Below are 17,797 nucleotides of genomic sequence, written 5' to 3'. Positions count from 1 at the left end.
GCATTGAGTGACGATAAGAGAGGTTTTGTCTCCAGAGGCACAATTTAAGCCAGGTGTGGTCACCGCATGTGTGGGGGGTGGAACATAAGGGCTAGCTAAGGCATATTGAGCAGGGCTGGAGGCTCTACAGTGAAATAAGACAAAAAATGACTAACCAAAACAGCAATGGACAAGGCATATTGACATTAGGGAGAGGCATTTGTAGCTGAATGATCACACTCTTATCAAGAGAACATCCCTGGTCATCCCTACTGCCTCTGATCTGGTGGACTCACTAAATACATGCTTTGTTTGTAAATGATGTCAGTGTTGGAGCGTGCCCCCCTGTCTATTCATTTAAAAAAAGAAAATGGTGCTGTCTGGTTTGCTTAATATAAGGAATTTGAAAAGATTTTTACTTTTGATACTTAAGTTTATTTTAGCAATTGCAATGACTTGATACTTAAGTATATTTAAAACCAAATACTTTTAGACTTTTACTCAAGTAGAATTTTACTGGGTGACTTGCATCATTTTCTACTAAGGTATCTTTACTTTTACTCAAGTATGACACTATGGTACGTTTTCCACCACTGTGTATCAGTGAACAATATAACTTCGATTCAGATGAAGGTACAGATTCAACCGTTTTATGTTTTATGTATGTATATTAGGATTCTATGCTTTTATTGTTATGCTGATGGTTTTGCTGCTCCACCAACTCACCCTACATAAATCAAGGCCTCGATTTAATCAGCTCAAGCGATAAGCGACACGCTGATGCTGATGCTTTGGCCGTGTTGGAGGTGTCAAATAGGTGAGCAGCTGCTCTTCACCACGAAGACAAATCGTCCTACTCGCGTTAGAAGTTCAGAACGAGAAAGTGTGGGCTATATGGAAATAATGACGCTGAAATTGAAAAATCCTTAAATTAAATAACGAGGGGTTCTATCATCATTTGACACAATATCAATTATGAAATCTCAAAGTCCAAAAGATGTTTTATGATTCTCCTAAAACCCACATACTTTTAGTCTGTAAACATTATATCACCGAAACTGCCTTGAATGGTTACTTTTTAACTTTTTACTCAGACCCGCAAGTGTTAGAACTTGTAAACAAGGCTAAACGACGCTAAAGCGGGTCTGAGTAAAAAGTGTAGCAAATGCTCAAAAGGATACTCAATGACTGCTTTTTTTTGCGAGGCATTGGAAAACCTCCCTGGTCTTTGTGGTTGAATCTGTGTTTGAAATTCACTGCTTACAGATAATTGTATGTGTGGGGTAAAGAGATGAGGTAATCATAAAAAAATAATGTTAAATACTATTACTGCATATAGAGTGAGTCTGTGCAACTTATTATGTGACTTGTTAAGCACATTTTTACTCATTAACTTATTTAGGCTTTCCATAACAAAGGGTTTGAATACTTATTCACTCAAGACATTTCAGATTTTCATTTTTAATTAATTTGTAAAATAAAAATTTTAAAACATAATTCTACTTTGACATTATGGGGTATTGTGTACGAAAAAAAAAAAAAAAAAAAATGTATGAAATGAAATGTATGTATTCACTACTGTATGTCGCTCTGGATAAGAGCGTCTGCTAAATGACTAAAATGTAAAAATGTAAAATGTGTATAGGCCAGTAACAAAAAAAGTATATCAATTCCATTTTAAATTCTGTCTGTAAATGTCAATGGGTGTTAATACTTTCTGAAGGCACTGTAGAATACATTTACAACAGATTGACGAATAACGTTTCTATAAATAGTGAAAAGAACAGGTCCTAGTATCGACCCCTGCGGAGCACCTTCATGTACTTAAAGAAATGTGGACTTAACCCCACCAACAAATAGGCCACTTTTAGTGATGGCTTGGCATCACAGCTCAGGTCAAGTGTTTGTCATCCCTGGTTTACTGCCCCTCAATCTTTGGACCTTGGGCTGGTTCTTAAAAGAAGAGAAACTTTGCCAGGATGTTCAAAGTTGTGTTGAGTTGCAGCAGGTACATACCCATTTCTGGAGACTACTCCTTTAGGATGCATTAGACCCTGAGAACTAAACCAAGACTACGTATTGATCTGCTGGATAAAACACATAGCATGCTGCTACTGCTTTTGACTCTCTGTAGTCTGCTCAGTTGTGGTAAGTATAATCATTATTTTATATCCAAAATTATCTTTCTGTAGAACCTAAATTCATCTAGTTTAATATCAAGTTCACATTGCTATAATTTACATGGAATACTTACGCTGCCCTACGTATTTATTTGGACAGTGAAGCTAAAACCTTACATTTGGCTCTATGCTCCAGCATTTCGGATTTGAGATCAAATGTTTCATGAGGCAACAGTACAGAATGTCACCTTTTATTTGACGGTATTTTCCTACAAATCTGTTTTTACTGTTTAGAAATCAAAAGCACTTTATGTATTGAGTCCCCTTCATTTGAAGGTGGCATAAGTATTTGGACAGATTCAGTTATATGTGCTTTAAAGAAGTCAAAAGTGTAATATTTTGTCCTATTTTCCTAGCACGCAATGATTACATCAAGCTTGTGACTCAAACTTGTTGGATGCATCTGCTGTTTGTTTTTGGTTGTGTTTCAGATTATTTTGTGCCCAATAAAAATGAAAATAATGTATTGTGACATTTTGGAGTCACTTTTATTGTAAATAACAATATAATATGTTTCTTATTACTTCTACATTAATGTGGATGATACCATGATTACGGATAATCCTGAATGAATCGTGTGTAATGATGAGTGAGAAAGTTACCCAGGTATAAATATCATACCCCCAAAAAATACTAATCTCCCCTGTTATTGTATTGGTGAGAGATTAGCATGTCTTGGGGGTATGATATAAAATGCTAACCTCCCCTGTTATTGTAATGGTGAGAGGTTAGCATGTCTTGGGGGTATGATATAAAATGCTAACCTCCCCTGTTATTGTAATGGTGAGAGGTTAGCATGTCTTGGGGGTATGATATAAAATGCTAACCTCCCCTGTTATTGTAATGGTCAGAGGTTAGCATGTCTTGGGGGTATGATATAAAATGCTAACCTCCCCTGTTATTGTAATGGTGAGAGGTTAGCATGTCTTGGGGGTATGATATAAAATGCTAACCTCCCCTGTTATTGTAATGGTGAGAGGTTAGCATGTCTTGGAGGATTTGATCTTTGTGCCTCCGTTACTTTCTCACTCATCATTTATACACGATTCATTCAGGATTTTCCGTAATCATGGTAGCATCCACATTAATGTTAAAGTTTATGTTGGAAGGAGGGCACGATGCCCTTTCAACCTTGGCACGAAGAGGTTGTGGAATGTTTCCTCATCTAACCCAATAGAAATAAGGATAAAAATAACAACATTAGGAATAGCCATGATAAGTTACGATCAGTTATACTGGACTGAAGTAATTTATTTTTTCTTCTTGTTGTGTAATTAAGAAATAATGCACAAGGTCGTGTCTGGACACAGCCCTTAGCCGTGGTATATTGGCCATATACCACAAACCCCAGAGGTTCCTTATTGCTATTATAAACTGGTTACCAACGTAATTAGAGCAGGAAAAATACATGTTTTGTCATACCCGCGGTATACGGTCTGATATACCACGGCTGTCAGCCAATCAGCATTCAGGGACCGAACCACCCAGTTTATAAATTTCCATACATCTTATTGTATTTGCTTTGTTATTTTCCCATAAACTGAACTATGATCAGTTAGACCTGCAGCTAAACCCTCCTATTGATTGTTGTGTTCTCAGCCTTCAGTCAGTGTGAGGAGGGATGGAGGGCCTATGAGGACAAGTGTTACTACTTCTCTACCGACAGAAAGTCCTGGGATGATGCCCGCACAGACTGTGTGGGACGGGGGAGCCATTTGATGAGCATCCTGGACATTCATGAGAGGGTGAGTTTCTGGGTTTGAGATGCGTTCTACAGTAGTCTAGTTCATAACTACTGTATATGACTCTGTACTGCGACCTCTGCTCTCTCCTGGTAGACATGGGTACGGACTCAGGTTGGTACAGAGATTTTCTGGATCGGTCTGAATGACATTGCTGCTGAGGGAGTGTGGGAGTGGACTGACGGGAGCACCTTCCTCCCCTTCTTAGCGTACGTAGCCATCTTATGATCTTCAATGATCTGACACTATATTAAAACACATCAGCAAATTATGGCTCCATGAAATGAACCATTTGGTTGGGGGTAATCAAGTGCTGTTAACCATTGACTTGTATCACTCTATAGTAGCTTTTGTTGTGTGAAGGTTGTTGGTGATTGGTTGATGGGCACCATACTTCCCAGGATGGTTGGGTATCAAGCCATCATTTGACCACATGATTGTTAATATTCACCTCTGATTTTCTCATGTGTGCTTGTGCACTCTATACAGATACTGGAAACCAGGGAATCCTGACAACTGGGAGGACAACGAGGATTGTGGGGAGGTGGTGGGGGGAGAGAAAGGACAATGGAATGATGACGTCTGCACTAGCCTGCGGAAATATATATGCAAGCGCCCCAACCGTAGGTTTAACTGGCCAATCAACATTTGCCGTTGCCTGTTGTCTACAATAATACTTATGGGACCTAAGAAGGTGAATGACATAAGTACACATTTCACTCCTTTCCTCAGCTAATCCTCCAACAATGTGCGACACAGCCAACGGATGGCGCCAGTATGGATCCAACTGCTACAAGCTAAAGACAGACACCAGGAAGAGCTGGTTGGGAGCCAGACACGACTGTGTTAGAGATGGGGCGGACCTGGTGTCCATCGCATCAGCGGAAGAGGAGCAGTACATCACAGGACGACTGGACGATTCCTTCTTTGACCTTTGGCTTGGCTACACCACTCTGGTAATCAAAACATACAGTATATGACCCATCCAAAAGCTATCAGACCCAGCCCCCAAAATCAATATATTCAGTACAATCCAGGATTAATTAATGAAAGAAAATGTAATCCTTAGACAGATATCATTTCAATGTACATTACCCACTGGGCACACACTGGTTGAATCAACGTTGTTTCAACATCATTTGTCAAGGGACTGTGACGTGGAATCAACGTGGAAAATACATTGTATTTGGAAAAAGTCAATACCACCAGTATTGTTCTCATCTAATTTCAACCAGCGTTGTAAACTTTGAAAATAGGGTAAAACATGAACTTAAATACTTAACCTGACTAACAGGTTGTTACATAAATCTAATTTCAACATAATCATCAGAACTATGCATACGTTGAAATTGCATTGAATATTTCATATAGAATAATTCAATATTGGGTGGTTAAAATTGTTGAATTTAATTGCACAGATTTTATATGACGTTGTTTCAAAGTTGATAGTAATGGTATGTGTGAATCAATGTCATTGTTACAACATCATGCCATGAACCTAAATGAAGAGTTTAGGCCTTATATTGAAATAAAATGTGACATCACAGTCCTGAACAGTGACTCCTACTGGTATGTGAGAGGTAATGCTCTTCAGTGAGAATAAGTCTCCCATCCAGATGCCTACGTACCCTGCTTAACTTTGGCAACAAGCTGTGTACAATTCAGCTGAGCTATCATGTCAACACTGGTCAACGCTGGTCAGCTTCAATACTAATTTGTGTAGACTACCTTTTTATTTATTTATTTAACTAGGCAAGCCAGTTAAGAACAAATTCTTATTTACAATGGCTGCCAAACCCGGACGACGCTGGGCCAATTGTGCACCGCCCTATGGGACTCCCAGTCACGGCCGGTTGTGATACAGCCTGGATTCGAACCAGGGTGTCTGTAGTGACGCCTCAAGCACTGATATCAAATCAAATTTTATTTGTCACATGGGCCGAATACAACCTTACAGTGAAATGCTTACTTACAAACCCTTAACCAACAACGCAGTTTTAAGAGAATACCTAAAAAAGTAAGAGATAGAATAAGAAATAATTAAATAGCAGTAGTAAATAACAACAACGGGGCTATATACAGGGGGTACCGGTACAGCATCAATGTGCGGGGGCACCGGTGTCGAGGTAATTGAGATAATATGTACATGTAGGTAGAGTTCTTAAAGTGACGATGCATAGATAATAACAGAGAGTAGCAGCAGTGTAGAAGAGGGGCGGGGGGGGGGGGGGGGACAATGCAAATAGTCTGGGTAGCCATTTGATTAGAAGTTCAGGAGTCTTATGTAGTCTGGGTAGCCATTTGATTAGAGGTTCAGAAGTCTTATGGCTTGGGGGTAGAAGATGTTTAGAAGCCTCTTGGACCTGGACTTAGCGCTCCGGTACCACTTGCCGTGCGGTAGCAGAGAGAACAGTTTATGACTACAGTGGCTGGAGTCTTGACAATCTTTAGGGCCTTCCTCTGACACCGCCAGTTATAGAGGTCCTGGATGGCAGGAAGCTTGGCCACGGTGATGTACTGTAGTGCCTTGCGGTCGGAGGCCGAGCAGTTGCCATACCAGGCAGTGATGCAACCCGTCAGGATGCTCTCGATGGTGCAGCTGCAAAACCTTTTGAGGACCTGAGGACCCATGCCAAATCTTTTCAGTCTCCTTAGGGGGAATAGGTTTTGTCGTTCCCTCTTCACGACTGTCTTGGTGTGCTTGAACCAGGTTTGTTTGTTGGTGATGTGGACGCCAAGGAACTTGAAGCTCTCAACCTGCTCCACTACAGCTCCGTCGATGAGAATGGGGGTGTGCTCGGTCCTCCTTTTCCTGTAGTCCACAATAATCTCCTTTGTCTTGATCACGTTGAGAGAGAGGTTGTTGTCCTTGCACCACACGGCCAGGTCTCTGACCTCCTCCCTATAGGCTGTCTCATCGTAACTTGTCGGTGATCAGGCCCACCACCGTTGTGCCATCGGCAAACTTAATGATGGTGTTGGAGTCGTGCCTGGCTGTGCAGTCATGAGTGAACAGGGAGTACAGGAGGACTCTGAGCGCGCACCCCTGGGGGACCCCCGTGTTGAGGATCAGCGTGGCGGATGTGTTATTACCTACCCTTACCACCTGGGGGCGGCCTGTCAGGAAGTCCAGGATCCAGTTGCAGAGGGGGGTGTTTAGTCCAAGGGTCCTTAGCTTGGTGATGAGCTTTGAGGGCACTATGGTGTTGAACGCTGAGCTGTAGTCAATGAATAGCATTCTAACATAGGTGTTCCTTTTGTCCAGGTGTGAAAGGGCAGTGTGAAGTGCAATAGAGATTGCATCATCTGTTGATCTGTTGTATGCAAATTGGGGTGGGTCTAGGGTTTCTGGGATAATGGTGTTGCTGTGAGCCATGACCAGCCTTTCGAAGCACTTCATGGCTACAGACGTGAGTGCTACGCGTCGGTAGTCATTTAGGCAGGTTACCTTAGTGTTCTTGGGCACAGGGACTATGGTGGTCTGCTTGAAACATGTTGGTATTACAGACTCAGACAGGGAGAGTTTGAAAATTTCAGTGAAGACACCTGCCAGTTGGTCAACACATGCTCGGATTACACGTCCTGGTAATCCGTCCGTCTGAATGTTGACCTATTTTAAGGTCTTACTCACATCGGCTGCGGAGAGCGTGATCACTCAGTCGTCCGGAACTGCTGATGCTCTCATGCATGTTTCAGTGTTACTTGCCTCGAGGTGAGCATAGAAGTTATTTATCTCGTCTGGTAGGCTCGTGTCACTAGGCAGCTCTTGTCTGTGCTTCCCTTTGTAGTCTGTTATAGTTTGCAAGCCCTGCCACATCCGACGAGCGTCGGAGCTGGTGTAGTACGATTCGATCTTAGTCCTGTATTAATGCTTTGCCTGTTTGATGGTTCGTCAGAGGGCATAGCAATATTTCTTATAAGCTTCCGGGTTAGAGTCCCGCTCCTTGAAAGCTGCAGCTCTACCGTTTAGCTCAGTGCGAATGTTGCCTGTAATCCATGGCTTCTGGTTGGGGTATGTACGTACAGTCACTTTGGGGAAAATGTCATCGATGCACTTATTGATGAATAGAGTGACTGATCTGGTGTACTCCTCAATGCCATTGGAAGAATCCTAGAACATATTCCAGTCTGTGCTATCAAAGCAGTCCTGTAGTTTAGCATTTGCTTCATCTGACCACTTTTTCATAGACCGAGTCACTGGTGCTTCCTGCTTTAATTTTTGCTTGTAAGCAGGAATCAGGAGGATAGAATTATGGTCAGATTTGCCAAATGGAGAGCGAGGGAGAGCTTTGTACGCGTCTCTGTGTGTGGTGTAAAGGTGGTCTAGAGTTTTTTCCCCCTCTGTTTGCACATTTAACATGCTGATAGAAATGAGGTAAAACTGATTTAAGTTCCCCTGCAATAAAGTCCCCGGCCAATAGGAGTGCCACCTCTGGATGAGCGTTTTCCTGTTTGCTTATGGCGGTATACAGCACATTAAGTGTAGTTTTAGTGCCAGCATCGGTCTGTGGTGGTATGTAGACAGCTGCAAAACATACAGATGAAAAGTCTCTAGATTGATAGTGTGGTCTACAGCTTATCATGAGATACTCTACCTCAGGCGAGCAAAACCTCAAGACTTCCTTAGATATCGTGCACCGGCTGTTGTTTACAAAGATACATAGGCCCCCGCCCCATTTTTTACCAGAGGCTGCTGTTCTGTCCTGCCGATAGAGTGTATATCCCGCCATCTGTATGTTATTCATGTCGTCGTTCAGCCACGACTCGGTGAAACATAAGATATTACAGTTTTTAATGTCCCGTTGGTGGGATATACATGCTTTCAGTTCGTCCCATTTATTTTCCAGCGATTGAACGTTAGCTAACAGTACAGACGGCAAAGGCAGATAGCCACTCATCGCCTGATCCTCACAAGGCACCCTGTTATCTTTCCGCGAAATCTCAGTTTCTTTCTCCAGCGAATGACGGGGATGAGGGCCTGTTCAGGGTTCTCGGAGTATATCCTACCTATCCGACTCATTAAAGAAAAATTCTTTGTCCAATTCGAGGTGAGTAATCGCTGTTCTGATGTCCAAAAGCTCATTTCGGTCATAATAGACGGTAGCAGCAACGTTATGTACAAAATAAGTTACAAACAATACGAAAAAACAAACAAAATAGCACAGTTTTTTAAGAGCCAATAAAACTGCAGCCATCCTCTCCGGCACTATCTTTTCTTTTGCCTTAGACCGCTACGCCACTTGGGAGTCTAAGTAACATTGAATAGTTCAAAGTAACTCCTCTAACTTTTCGTACAAAAGTTTTATGCAAAAGTACATTTTGAATGAATTTGAATTTGGGTTTATATAGGCTTAATTGACATGTGATTTGACAAGTAGATGTCCTAACTTACTTGCCAAATCTATAGTTTGTTAACAAGACATTTGTGGAGTGGTTGAAAAATGAGTTTTAATGTCTCCAACCTAAGTGTGTGTAAACTCTCAACTTCAACTTTATCTGCTGCAGAGAGACAAGAAAGAGCATGAGAAGAGGAGTTTTGATCATTCAGGGAAATAGAAGTGCTGAAAACATGTTGACTCACTATTTAAAAAGAAGATGGAGAAGAAGCTATAGGATGAAAAATACTGGAGTTTTAGCACAGGTACAGCCAACTAGCGCCAGCTAACGCTAACTAGCACGTACAGTGGGGAGAACAAGTATTTGATACACTGCCGATTTTCCAGGTTTTCCTACTTACAAAGCATGTAGAGGTCTGTAATTTTTATCATAGGTACACTTCAACTGTGAGAGACGGAATCTAAAACAAACATCCAGAAAATCACATTGTATGATTTTTAAGCAATTCATTTGCATTTTATTGCATGACATAAGTGTTTGATACATCAGAAAAGCAGAAATTAATATTTAGTACAGAAACCTTTGTTTGCAATTACAGAGATCATACGTTTCCTGTAGTTCTTGACCAGGTTTGCACACACTGCATCAGGGATTTTGGCCCACTCCTCCATACAGACCTACTCCAGATCCTTCAGATTTCGGGGCTGTCGCTGGGCAATACGGACTTTCAGCTCCCTCCAAAGATTTTCTATTGGGTTCAGGTCTGGAGACTGGCTAGGCCACTCCAGGACCTTGAGATGCTTCTTACGGAGCCACTCCTTAGTTGCCCTGGCTGTGTGTTTCGGGTCGTTGTCATGCTGGAAGACCCAGCCACGACCCATCTTCAATGCTCTTACTGAGGGAAGGAGGTTGTTGGCCAAGATCTCGCGATACATGGCCCCATCCATCCTCCCCTCAATACGGTGCAGTCGTCCTGTCCCCTTTGCAGAAAAGCATCCCCAAAGAATGATGTTTCCACCTCCATGCTTCACGGTTGGGATGGTGTTCCTGGGGTTGTACTCATCCTTCTTCTTCCTCCAAACACGGCGAGTGGAGTTTAGACCAAAAAGCTCTATTTTTGTCTCATCAGACCACATGACCTTCTCCCATTCCTCCTCTGGATCATCCAGATGGTCATTGGCAAACTTCAGACGAGCCTGGACATGCGCTGGCTTGAGCAGGGGGACCTTGCGTGTGCTGCAGGATTTTAATCCATGACGGCATAGTGTGTTACTAATGGTTTTCTTTGAGACTGTGGTCCCAGCTCTCTTCAGGTCATTGACCAGGTCCTGCCGTGTAGTTCTGGGCTGATCCCTCACCTTCCTCATGATCATTGATGCCCCACGAGGTGAAATCTTGCATGGAGCCCCAGACCGAGGGTGATTGACCGTCATCTTGAACTTCTTCCATTTTCTAATAATTGCGCCAACAGTTGTTGCCTTCTCACCAAGCTGCTTGCCTATTGTCCTGTAGCCCATCCCAGCCTTGTGTAGGTCTACAATTTTATCCCTGATGTCCTTACACAGCTCTCTGGTCTTGGCCATTGTGGAGAGGTTGGAGTCTGTTTGATTGAGTGTGTGGACAGGTGTCTTTTATAGAGGTATCGAGTTCAAACAGGTGCAGTTAATACAGGTAATGAGTGGAGAACAGGAGGGCTTCTTAAAGAAAAACTAACAGGTCTGTGAGAGCCGGAATTCTTACTGGTTGGTAGGTGATCAAATACTAATGTCATGCAATAAAATGCTAATTAATTACTTAAAAATCATACAATGTGATTTTCTGGATTTTTGTTTTAGATTCCGTCTCTCACAGTTGAAATGTACCGATGATAAAAATTACAGACCTCTACATGGTTTGTAAGTAGGAAAACCTGCAAAATCGGCAGTGTATCAAATACTTGTTCTCCCCACTGTATATATATAAACAAATCAATACCTGGGAGTCAAATATTAATATGATATCGTCTCTGAAATAGTATTACGATAAGTAATCAATTTCCCCACATCACTAATAGTATATACAGTGCATTCGGAAAGTATTCAGACCCCTTGACTTTTTTCCACATTTTGTTAGTTTACAGCCTTATTCTAGAATATATATATTTTTTAATCCCTACACACAATACCCCATAATACACACAATACCCCATAATGACAAAACAGGTTTTTAGCCATTTTTGAAAATTTATAACAAATAAAAACTTAAATATGACATTAACTTAAGTACTCAGAACCTTTACTCAGTACTTTGTTGAAGCACCTTTGGCAGCTATTACAGCCTTGAGTCTTCTTGGGTATGTTGCTACAAGCTTGGCACACCTCTATTTGGGGAGTTTCTCCCATTCTGAGCGCTCTGGAGAAGGTTTTCATCAAGGATCTCTCTGTACTTTGCTCCCCGTTCCTCTTTCCCTCAATCCTGACTAGTCCCCCAGTCCCCGCCGCTGAAAAACATCCCCACAGCATGATGCTGCCACCACCATGCTTCACAGTGGGGATGGTGCCAGGTTTCCTACAACCGTGAAGCTAGGAAGAGTCTTTGTGGTTCTAAACTTTGTCCGAATGATGGAGGTCACTGTGTGGACCTTCAATACTGCAGACATTTTTCGGTACCCTTCCTCAGATCTGTGCCTTGGACAATGGACAATTCCTTTGACCTCATGGCTTGGTTTTTGCTCTGACATGCACTGTCAACTGTGGGACCTTATATAGACAGGTGTGTGCTTTTCCAAATCCTGTCCAATTAATTGAATTTACCACAGGTGGACTCTAATCAAGTTGTAGAAATGTCTCAAGGATGATCAATGGAAACAGGATGCACCTGAGCTCAATTTCGAGTCTCATAGCAAAGAGTCTGAATACTTATGTAAATAAGGTATTTCTGTTTTTGATTATGTTTTATACATTTGCAAAAACTTCTAAAAACCTGTTTTCGCTTTGTCATTATGGGGTATTGTGTGTAGATTGATGAGGAAAAATGTAATTTAATCAATTTCAGAATAACGCTGTAATGTAACAAAATGTGAAAAAAGGGAAGGGGCGTGAATACTTTCTGAATGCACCGTATATATATATATATATTATATATATATATATATATATATATATATATATATATATATATACAGTACCAGTCAAAACTTTGGACACACCTACTCATTCAAGGGTTTTTCTTTATTTTTACTATTTTCTACATTGTAGTTTCTTCAACAGAACTTTGAAAGTTTCTTCAAGTGCAGTTGCAAAAACCATTAAGCGCTATGATGAAACTGGCTCTCCTGAGGAACGCCACAGGAAAGGAAGATCCAGAGTTACCTCTGCTGCAGAGGATACGTTCATTAGAGTTACCAGCCTCAGAAATTCCAGCCAGTTCAAGTAACAGTCACATTTCAACATCAACTGTTCAGAGGAGACTGCGTGAGTCAGGCCTTCATGGTCAAATTGCTGCAAAGAAACCCCTACTAAAGGACACCAATAAGAAGACGAGACTTGCTTGGGCCAAGAAACACGAGCAATGGACATTAGACCGGTGGAAATCTTTGTCCTTTGGTCTGGAGTCCAAATTTGAGATTTTTGGTTCCAACCGCCATGTCTTTGCGAGACGCAGAGTAGGTGAACAGATGATCTCCACATGTGTGGTTCCCACCGTGAAGCATGGAGGAAGAGGTGTGATGGTGTGGGGGTGCTTTGCTGGTGACACTTAACCAGTATGGCTACCACAGCATTCTGCAGCGATACGCCATCCCTTCTGGTTTGCGCTTAGTGGGACTATCATTTGTTTTTCAAAAGGACAATGACCCAACACACCTCCAAGATGTGTAAGGGCTATTTGACCAAGAAGGAGAGTGATGGAGTGCTGCATCAGATTACCTGGCCTCCACAATCACCCAACCTCAACCCAATTGAAATGGTTTGGGATGAGTTGGACCACAGAGTGAAGGAAAAGCAGCCAACAAGTGCTCAGCATATGTGGCGACTCCTTCAAGACTGTGGGAAAAGCATTCCAGGTGAAGCTAGTTTTGAGAAAGCCATGAGTGTGCAGAGCTGTCATCAAGTCAAAGGGTGGCTACTTTGAAGAATCTCAAATATAAAATATATTTTGATTTGTTTAGCACCTTTTTGGTTACTACATGTTTCCATATGTGTTATTCCATAGTTTTGATGTCTTCACTATTATTCTACAATATAGAAAATAGTAAAAAATAAATAAATGAGTAGGTGTGTCCAAACATTTGACTGGTACTGTATATATTATGAATAACATTTGTAAAATACAATATTTAATGGTAAAAGTGTATTATTAAGATCATGAATTAGTATTGAAGCTGACCAGTGTTGACATGATAGCTCAGTTGAATCGAACACAGCTTGTTGCCAAAGCTAAGCAGCGTTCATAGAGGCAGGCATCTGGATGGTAGACTTATTCTCACTGAAGTGCATTTATCCTCACATACCAGTAGGAGTCACTGTTCAGGCAGGAGTCCTTGGACTGTGGGTTCAACCTTTATTTCAATATACACTATATATCCAAAAGTATGTTGACGCCCCTTCAAAATGGTGGATTTGACTATTTCAGCCACACCCATTGCTGACAGGTGTATAAAATCGAGCATACAGCCATGCAATCTCCATAGACAAAGATTGGCAATAGAATGGCCTTTCTGAAAAGCTCATTGACTTTCAATGTGGCACCTTCATAGGATGCCACCTCTCCAGCAAGTCATTTTGTCAAATTTCTTCCCTGCTAGAGCTGCCCTGGTCAGCTGTAAGTGCTGTTTTTGTGAAGTGGAAACATCAGGGGTCTGGTGTAGCTGTTGGTAGAGCATGGTGTTTGTAATGCTGGGGTTGTGAGTACGATTCCCACAGGGGACAAGTATGCAAATATATGCACGTACTACTTACTGTAAGTTGTTCTGGATAACAGTGTCTGCTAAATGACGTAAATGACTAGGAGCAACAATGGCTTTCAATGTGGCGCCTTCATAGGATGCCACCGTTCCAACAATAATTTCGTCAAATTTCTGCCCTGCTAGAGTGGTAGGCCACATGAGTGCTGAAGTGTGTAACAAAATGTCTATCTTTGGTTGCAACACTCACTACTGAATTTCAAACTGCCTCTGGATACAATGTCAGCACAAGAACTGTTTGTCAGGAGATTCATGAAATGGGTTTCCATGGTCAAGCAGCTGCACACAAGCTTAAGATCCCCATGTGCAACACCAAGTGTTGGCTGGAGTGGTGTAAAGCTTGCCACCGTTGGCTTGCCTAGTTAAATAAAGGTAAAACAAACAACAACAACAAAAATTAGATGCTGGAGCAGTGGAAATGTGTTCTCTTGATGCTTCACTGTCTGATGGATGAATCTGGCTTTGGCGGTTGCCAAGAGATCCCTGAATGCATAGTACCAACTCTAAAGATTGGTGGAGGATGAATAATGGTGTGGGGCTGTTTGTCATGGTTCCAGTGAAGGGAAATCTTAATGCTACAGCATACAATGACATTCTAGATGATTCTGTGCTTCCAAATTTGTGGCAACAGTTTGCAGAAGGTCCTTTTCTGTTTCAATATGACAATGCCCCTATGCGCAAAGCCAGGTCCATACAGAAGTGTTTTTTTGAGATTGGTGTGGAAGAACTTGACTGGTCTGCCCTGACCTCAACCCCATCGAACACCTTTGGGATGAATTGGAACACCGACTGCGAGCCAGGCCCAATTGCTCAACATCAGTGCCCAACCTCACTAATGCTCTTGTGGCAGAATGGAAGCAAATCCCCGCAGCAATGTTCCAACATCTAGTAGAAAGCCTTCCCAGAAGAGTGGAGGCTGTTATAGCAGCAAAGGGGGGGACCAACTCCATATTAATGCCCATGATTTTGGAATGAGATGTTCGACGAGCCGGTGTCCACATACTTTTGATCATGTAGTGTAACGCTTTATTTAGGTTGAAGGCATGATGTTGAAACAATGACGTTGATTCAAACAACCATTTTACGATCAACATTGAAACGAAGTCAAATAACATATGTCTTATGAAATATACAATTCTACGTAATTTCAACAACCCAATATATATCGAATATAGGATGACAAATATTTGTTATGTTTCTATGTGGACTTTTCAACGTATACGTATGTAACCGATGTGAAATGGCTAGCTAGTTAGCGGTGGTGCGCACTAATAGCGTTTCAATCAGTGACGTCACTCGCTCTGCGACCTTAAGCAGTTGTTCCCCATGATCTGCAAGGAGCGCGGCTTTTGTGGCGCGATGGGTAACAATGCTTCGCGGGGTGTCAGTTGTTGATGTGCGCAGAGGGTTCCTGGTTCGAGCCCAGGTTGGGGCAAAGAGAGGGACAGAACCTATACTGTTACACATAGTTCTGATGATTATGTTGAAATTAGATTGATGTAACAACCTGTTAGTCAGGTTAAGTCAATGTATTTCAGTTGAAGGTTTACCCTAATGAATTGATTACAACGCCGGTTGAAATGAAATGAGTAGAGTAATGGTTCATTTCTTTTTTCAAATAAAATGTATTTTCTACGTTGATCCCTCTTCACAATACATAGACAAATTCAGTTGAAACAACATTGATTCAACCAGTGTGTGCTAGCTAAGTGTATTCTGAAACTTACCCCTTTTTTTTTTTTTCACAGAAATGCACAACAATATCATGTGAGGTTGAAATTGACAGCACTCAGTTCAGCTGGTCTGATGCTTCTCCTGAGGGCTACACCAACTGGGCAACTGATCCTGTGCAGCCAGATCTCAGGTTAGGACAGCACATGTGGGGTGACAGATCTATATAATCAACTGTATCACAGTGATTGTGGAGGGTTTATTCTAGCTTCGTAGTCAAAATATGTTCTCTTCCCGACAGTGAAAAGCAGAACGGGATTTGTGTCGCAGTGGTCAAGGAGGCAGGACAGGACTTTGGGAAGTGGAAGTCACATATATGCCGTCATGAGCGTCCTTACATGTGCAAAAGAGGACTCAACAGTAAGCTCAGATCTTCAGAAAACATTACTGGATAAATAACCATGTGAATTATGTGGTATTAGCTGAAATTACTGTGACATGACATGCGATCTTGATTCAACTTAATACGCTGATAATTATTATATGGTTTGATATGGTCCAATTTAATTATCTCAAGGCAATTCAATATAACGCAACAATGCAGATAAAAGTGGTCACTGCTCAATAGAACTCTGTGTCGCTGCTCGGCTACTGAGGCTCCTGAGTGAAAACATGGGCTTTTTCTAAATGAAATCTGCTCAATACAAAACTAAATAGGGAGTAAAATATATATTTATTTACAAAGCTAAAAGACTGAATTTCAATATCCATCCTCCGTGAAGAAACGGCCCCTCTCAACGTAGATTGATCGCGGTTATATGCAATGAAAGCCAATGATCTGTATGGGAAAATGACGAAGGTATGAAGTTGATTTTGATTTGTCCAACCAGCGGAAACACTTCCAAAATGGTACCACCTCACAACACCAAATATGGAAGAGATACTGCCAAGAGCAGCGCTGTCTAGACGAGCAACGATCACAGCAAATTCATGTTCTTATTTCATCAACACTGTCAAGTGCACGTATATTAGCTAAGGTGACAATATTATAGAGAACAATCTAATGATTAATTATATGTAATTTATAATAACACAGGACAATATGTAATTTATAATAACATAGGGCAAAGAAAACAACGTTTTGACATTGATTTCGTAGCACCCTCTTGAACGGCCCGTGTTTCGCTACATTGTACAGCAGTAATATAGAGTGATATACAATATCAAACAAGATAATATAAATCATAATATATAAATCACTCTATACACTGGTACAGAGCAGAGTGAATGCTCTATACCAGTGGTCACCAACCTTTTTTGAGTCAAGATCACTTTGAATCAAAATACAGATTTCTTTTTTAAACATTACTTAAAAAAACGTAAGCCTATGCATCATTAACACATTAAAAACAGTACTCTAGCAATGAGGTTTGTGCAGTAAGCTAATATAGCTAATTCATTATCACTGCATATTGGGCTTTGCTTGAATTGCCCTGCCAATGCATTGTTGTTCGGGCCATTTAAAAAAATTATATTTAAACATTTGAGGTAGGCTTTATGATCACCCCGGTAATAGATCTGTTGTTGTATTACTTATGAAGCACAGCTGAGTGAGCATACATTTAAATCATTTGCTTTTTTTTATTTTTTTTTATTTTACTGGGCTGATGGTGCCTGCATCTGATGGTCAGTCTCAGCGGAGGGAGAGAGCAGCAGACTGAGGGTCAGTCTCAGCAGAGGGAGAGAGCAGCAGACTGATGGTCAGTCTCAGCGGAGGGAGAGAGCAGCAGACTGATGGTCAGTCTCAGCAGAGGGAGAGAGCAGCAGACTGAGGGTCAGTCTCAGCAGAGGCAGAGAGCGGCAGACTGAGGGTCAGTCTCAGCAGAGGGAGAGAGCAGCAGACTGAGGGTCAGTCTCAGCAGAGGGAGAGAGCAGCAGACTGAGGG

General features: G+C 41.6%; 1 protein-coding gene across 1 annotated transcript in view; it reads left to right on the top strand.

Moving 5' to 3' along the window:
- The first annotated feature begins 1,953 nt into the window (after positions 1 to 1,953).
- The window catches only part of LOC106568508 (uncharacterized), a 34,769-nt gene continuing 18,925 nt past the window's right edge, over positions 1,954 to 17,797 (top strand). The window contains exons 1-7 of the mRNA XM_014138928.3: positions 1,954 to 2,127; positions 3,759 to 3,904; positions 3,998 to 4,110; positions 4,391 to 4,524; positions 4,634 to 4,857; positions 15,929 to 16,044; positions 16,153 to 16,271. Of these exons, the coding sequence (XP_013994403.2) occupies positions 2,085 to 2,127; positions 3,759 to 3,904; positions 3,998 to 4,110; positions 4,391 to 4,524; positions 4,634 to 4,857; positions 15,929 to 16,044; positions 16,153 to 16,271 (895 nt within the window). The 5' untranslated portion in view covers positions 1,954 to 2,084. The remainder of the gene's footprint in view (positions 2,128 to 3,758; positions 3,905 to 3,997; positions 4,111 to 4,390; positions 4,525 to 4,633; positions 4,858 to 15,928; positions 16,045 to 16,152; positions 16,272 to 17,797) is intronic.

This window comes from Salmo salar, chromosome 13, assembly GCF_965601325.2.
Source record: "Salmo salar chromosome 13, fSalSal1, whole genome shotgun sequence".
In the NCBI taxonomy this organism is placed as follows: Eukaryota; Metazoa; Chordata; class Actinopteri; order Salmoniformes; family Salmonidae; genus Salmo; species Salmo salar.
This window is presented reverse-complemented; position numbering and strand designations above follow the sequence as displayed.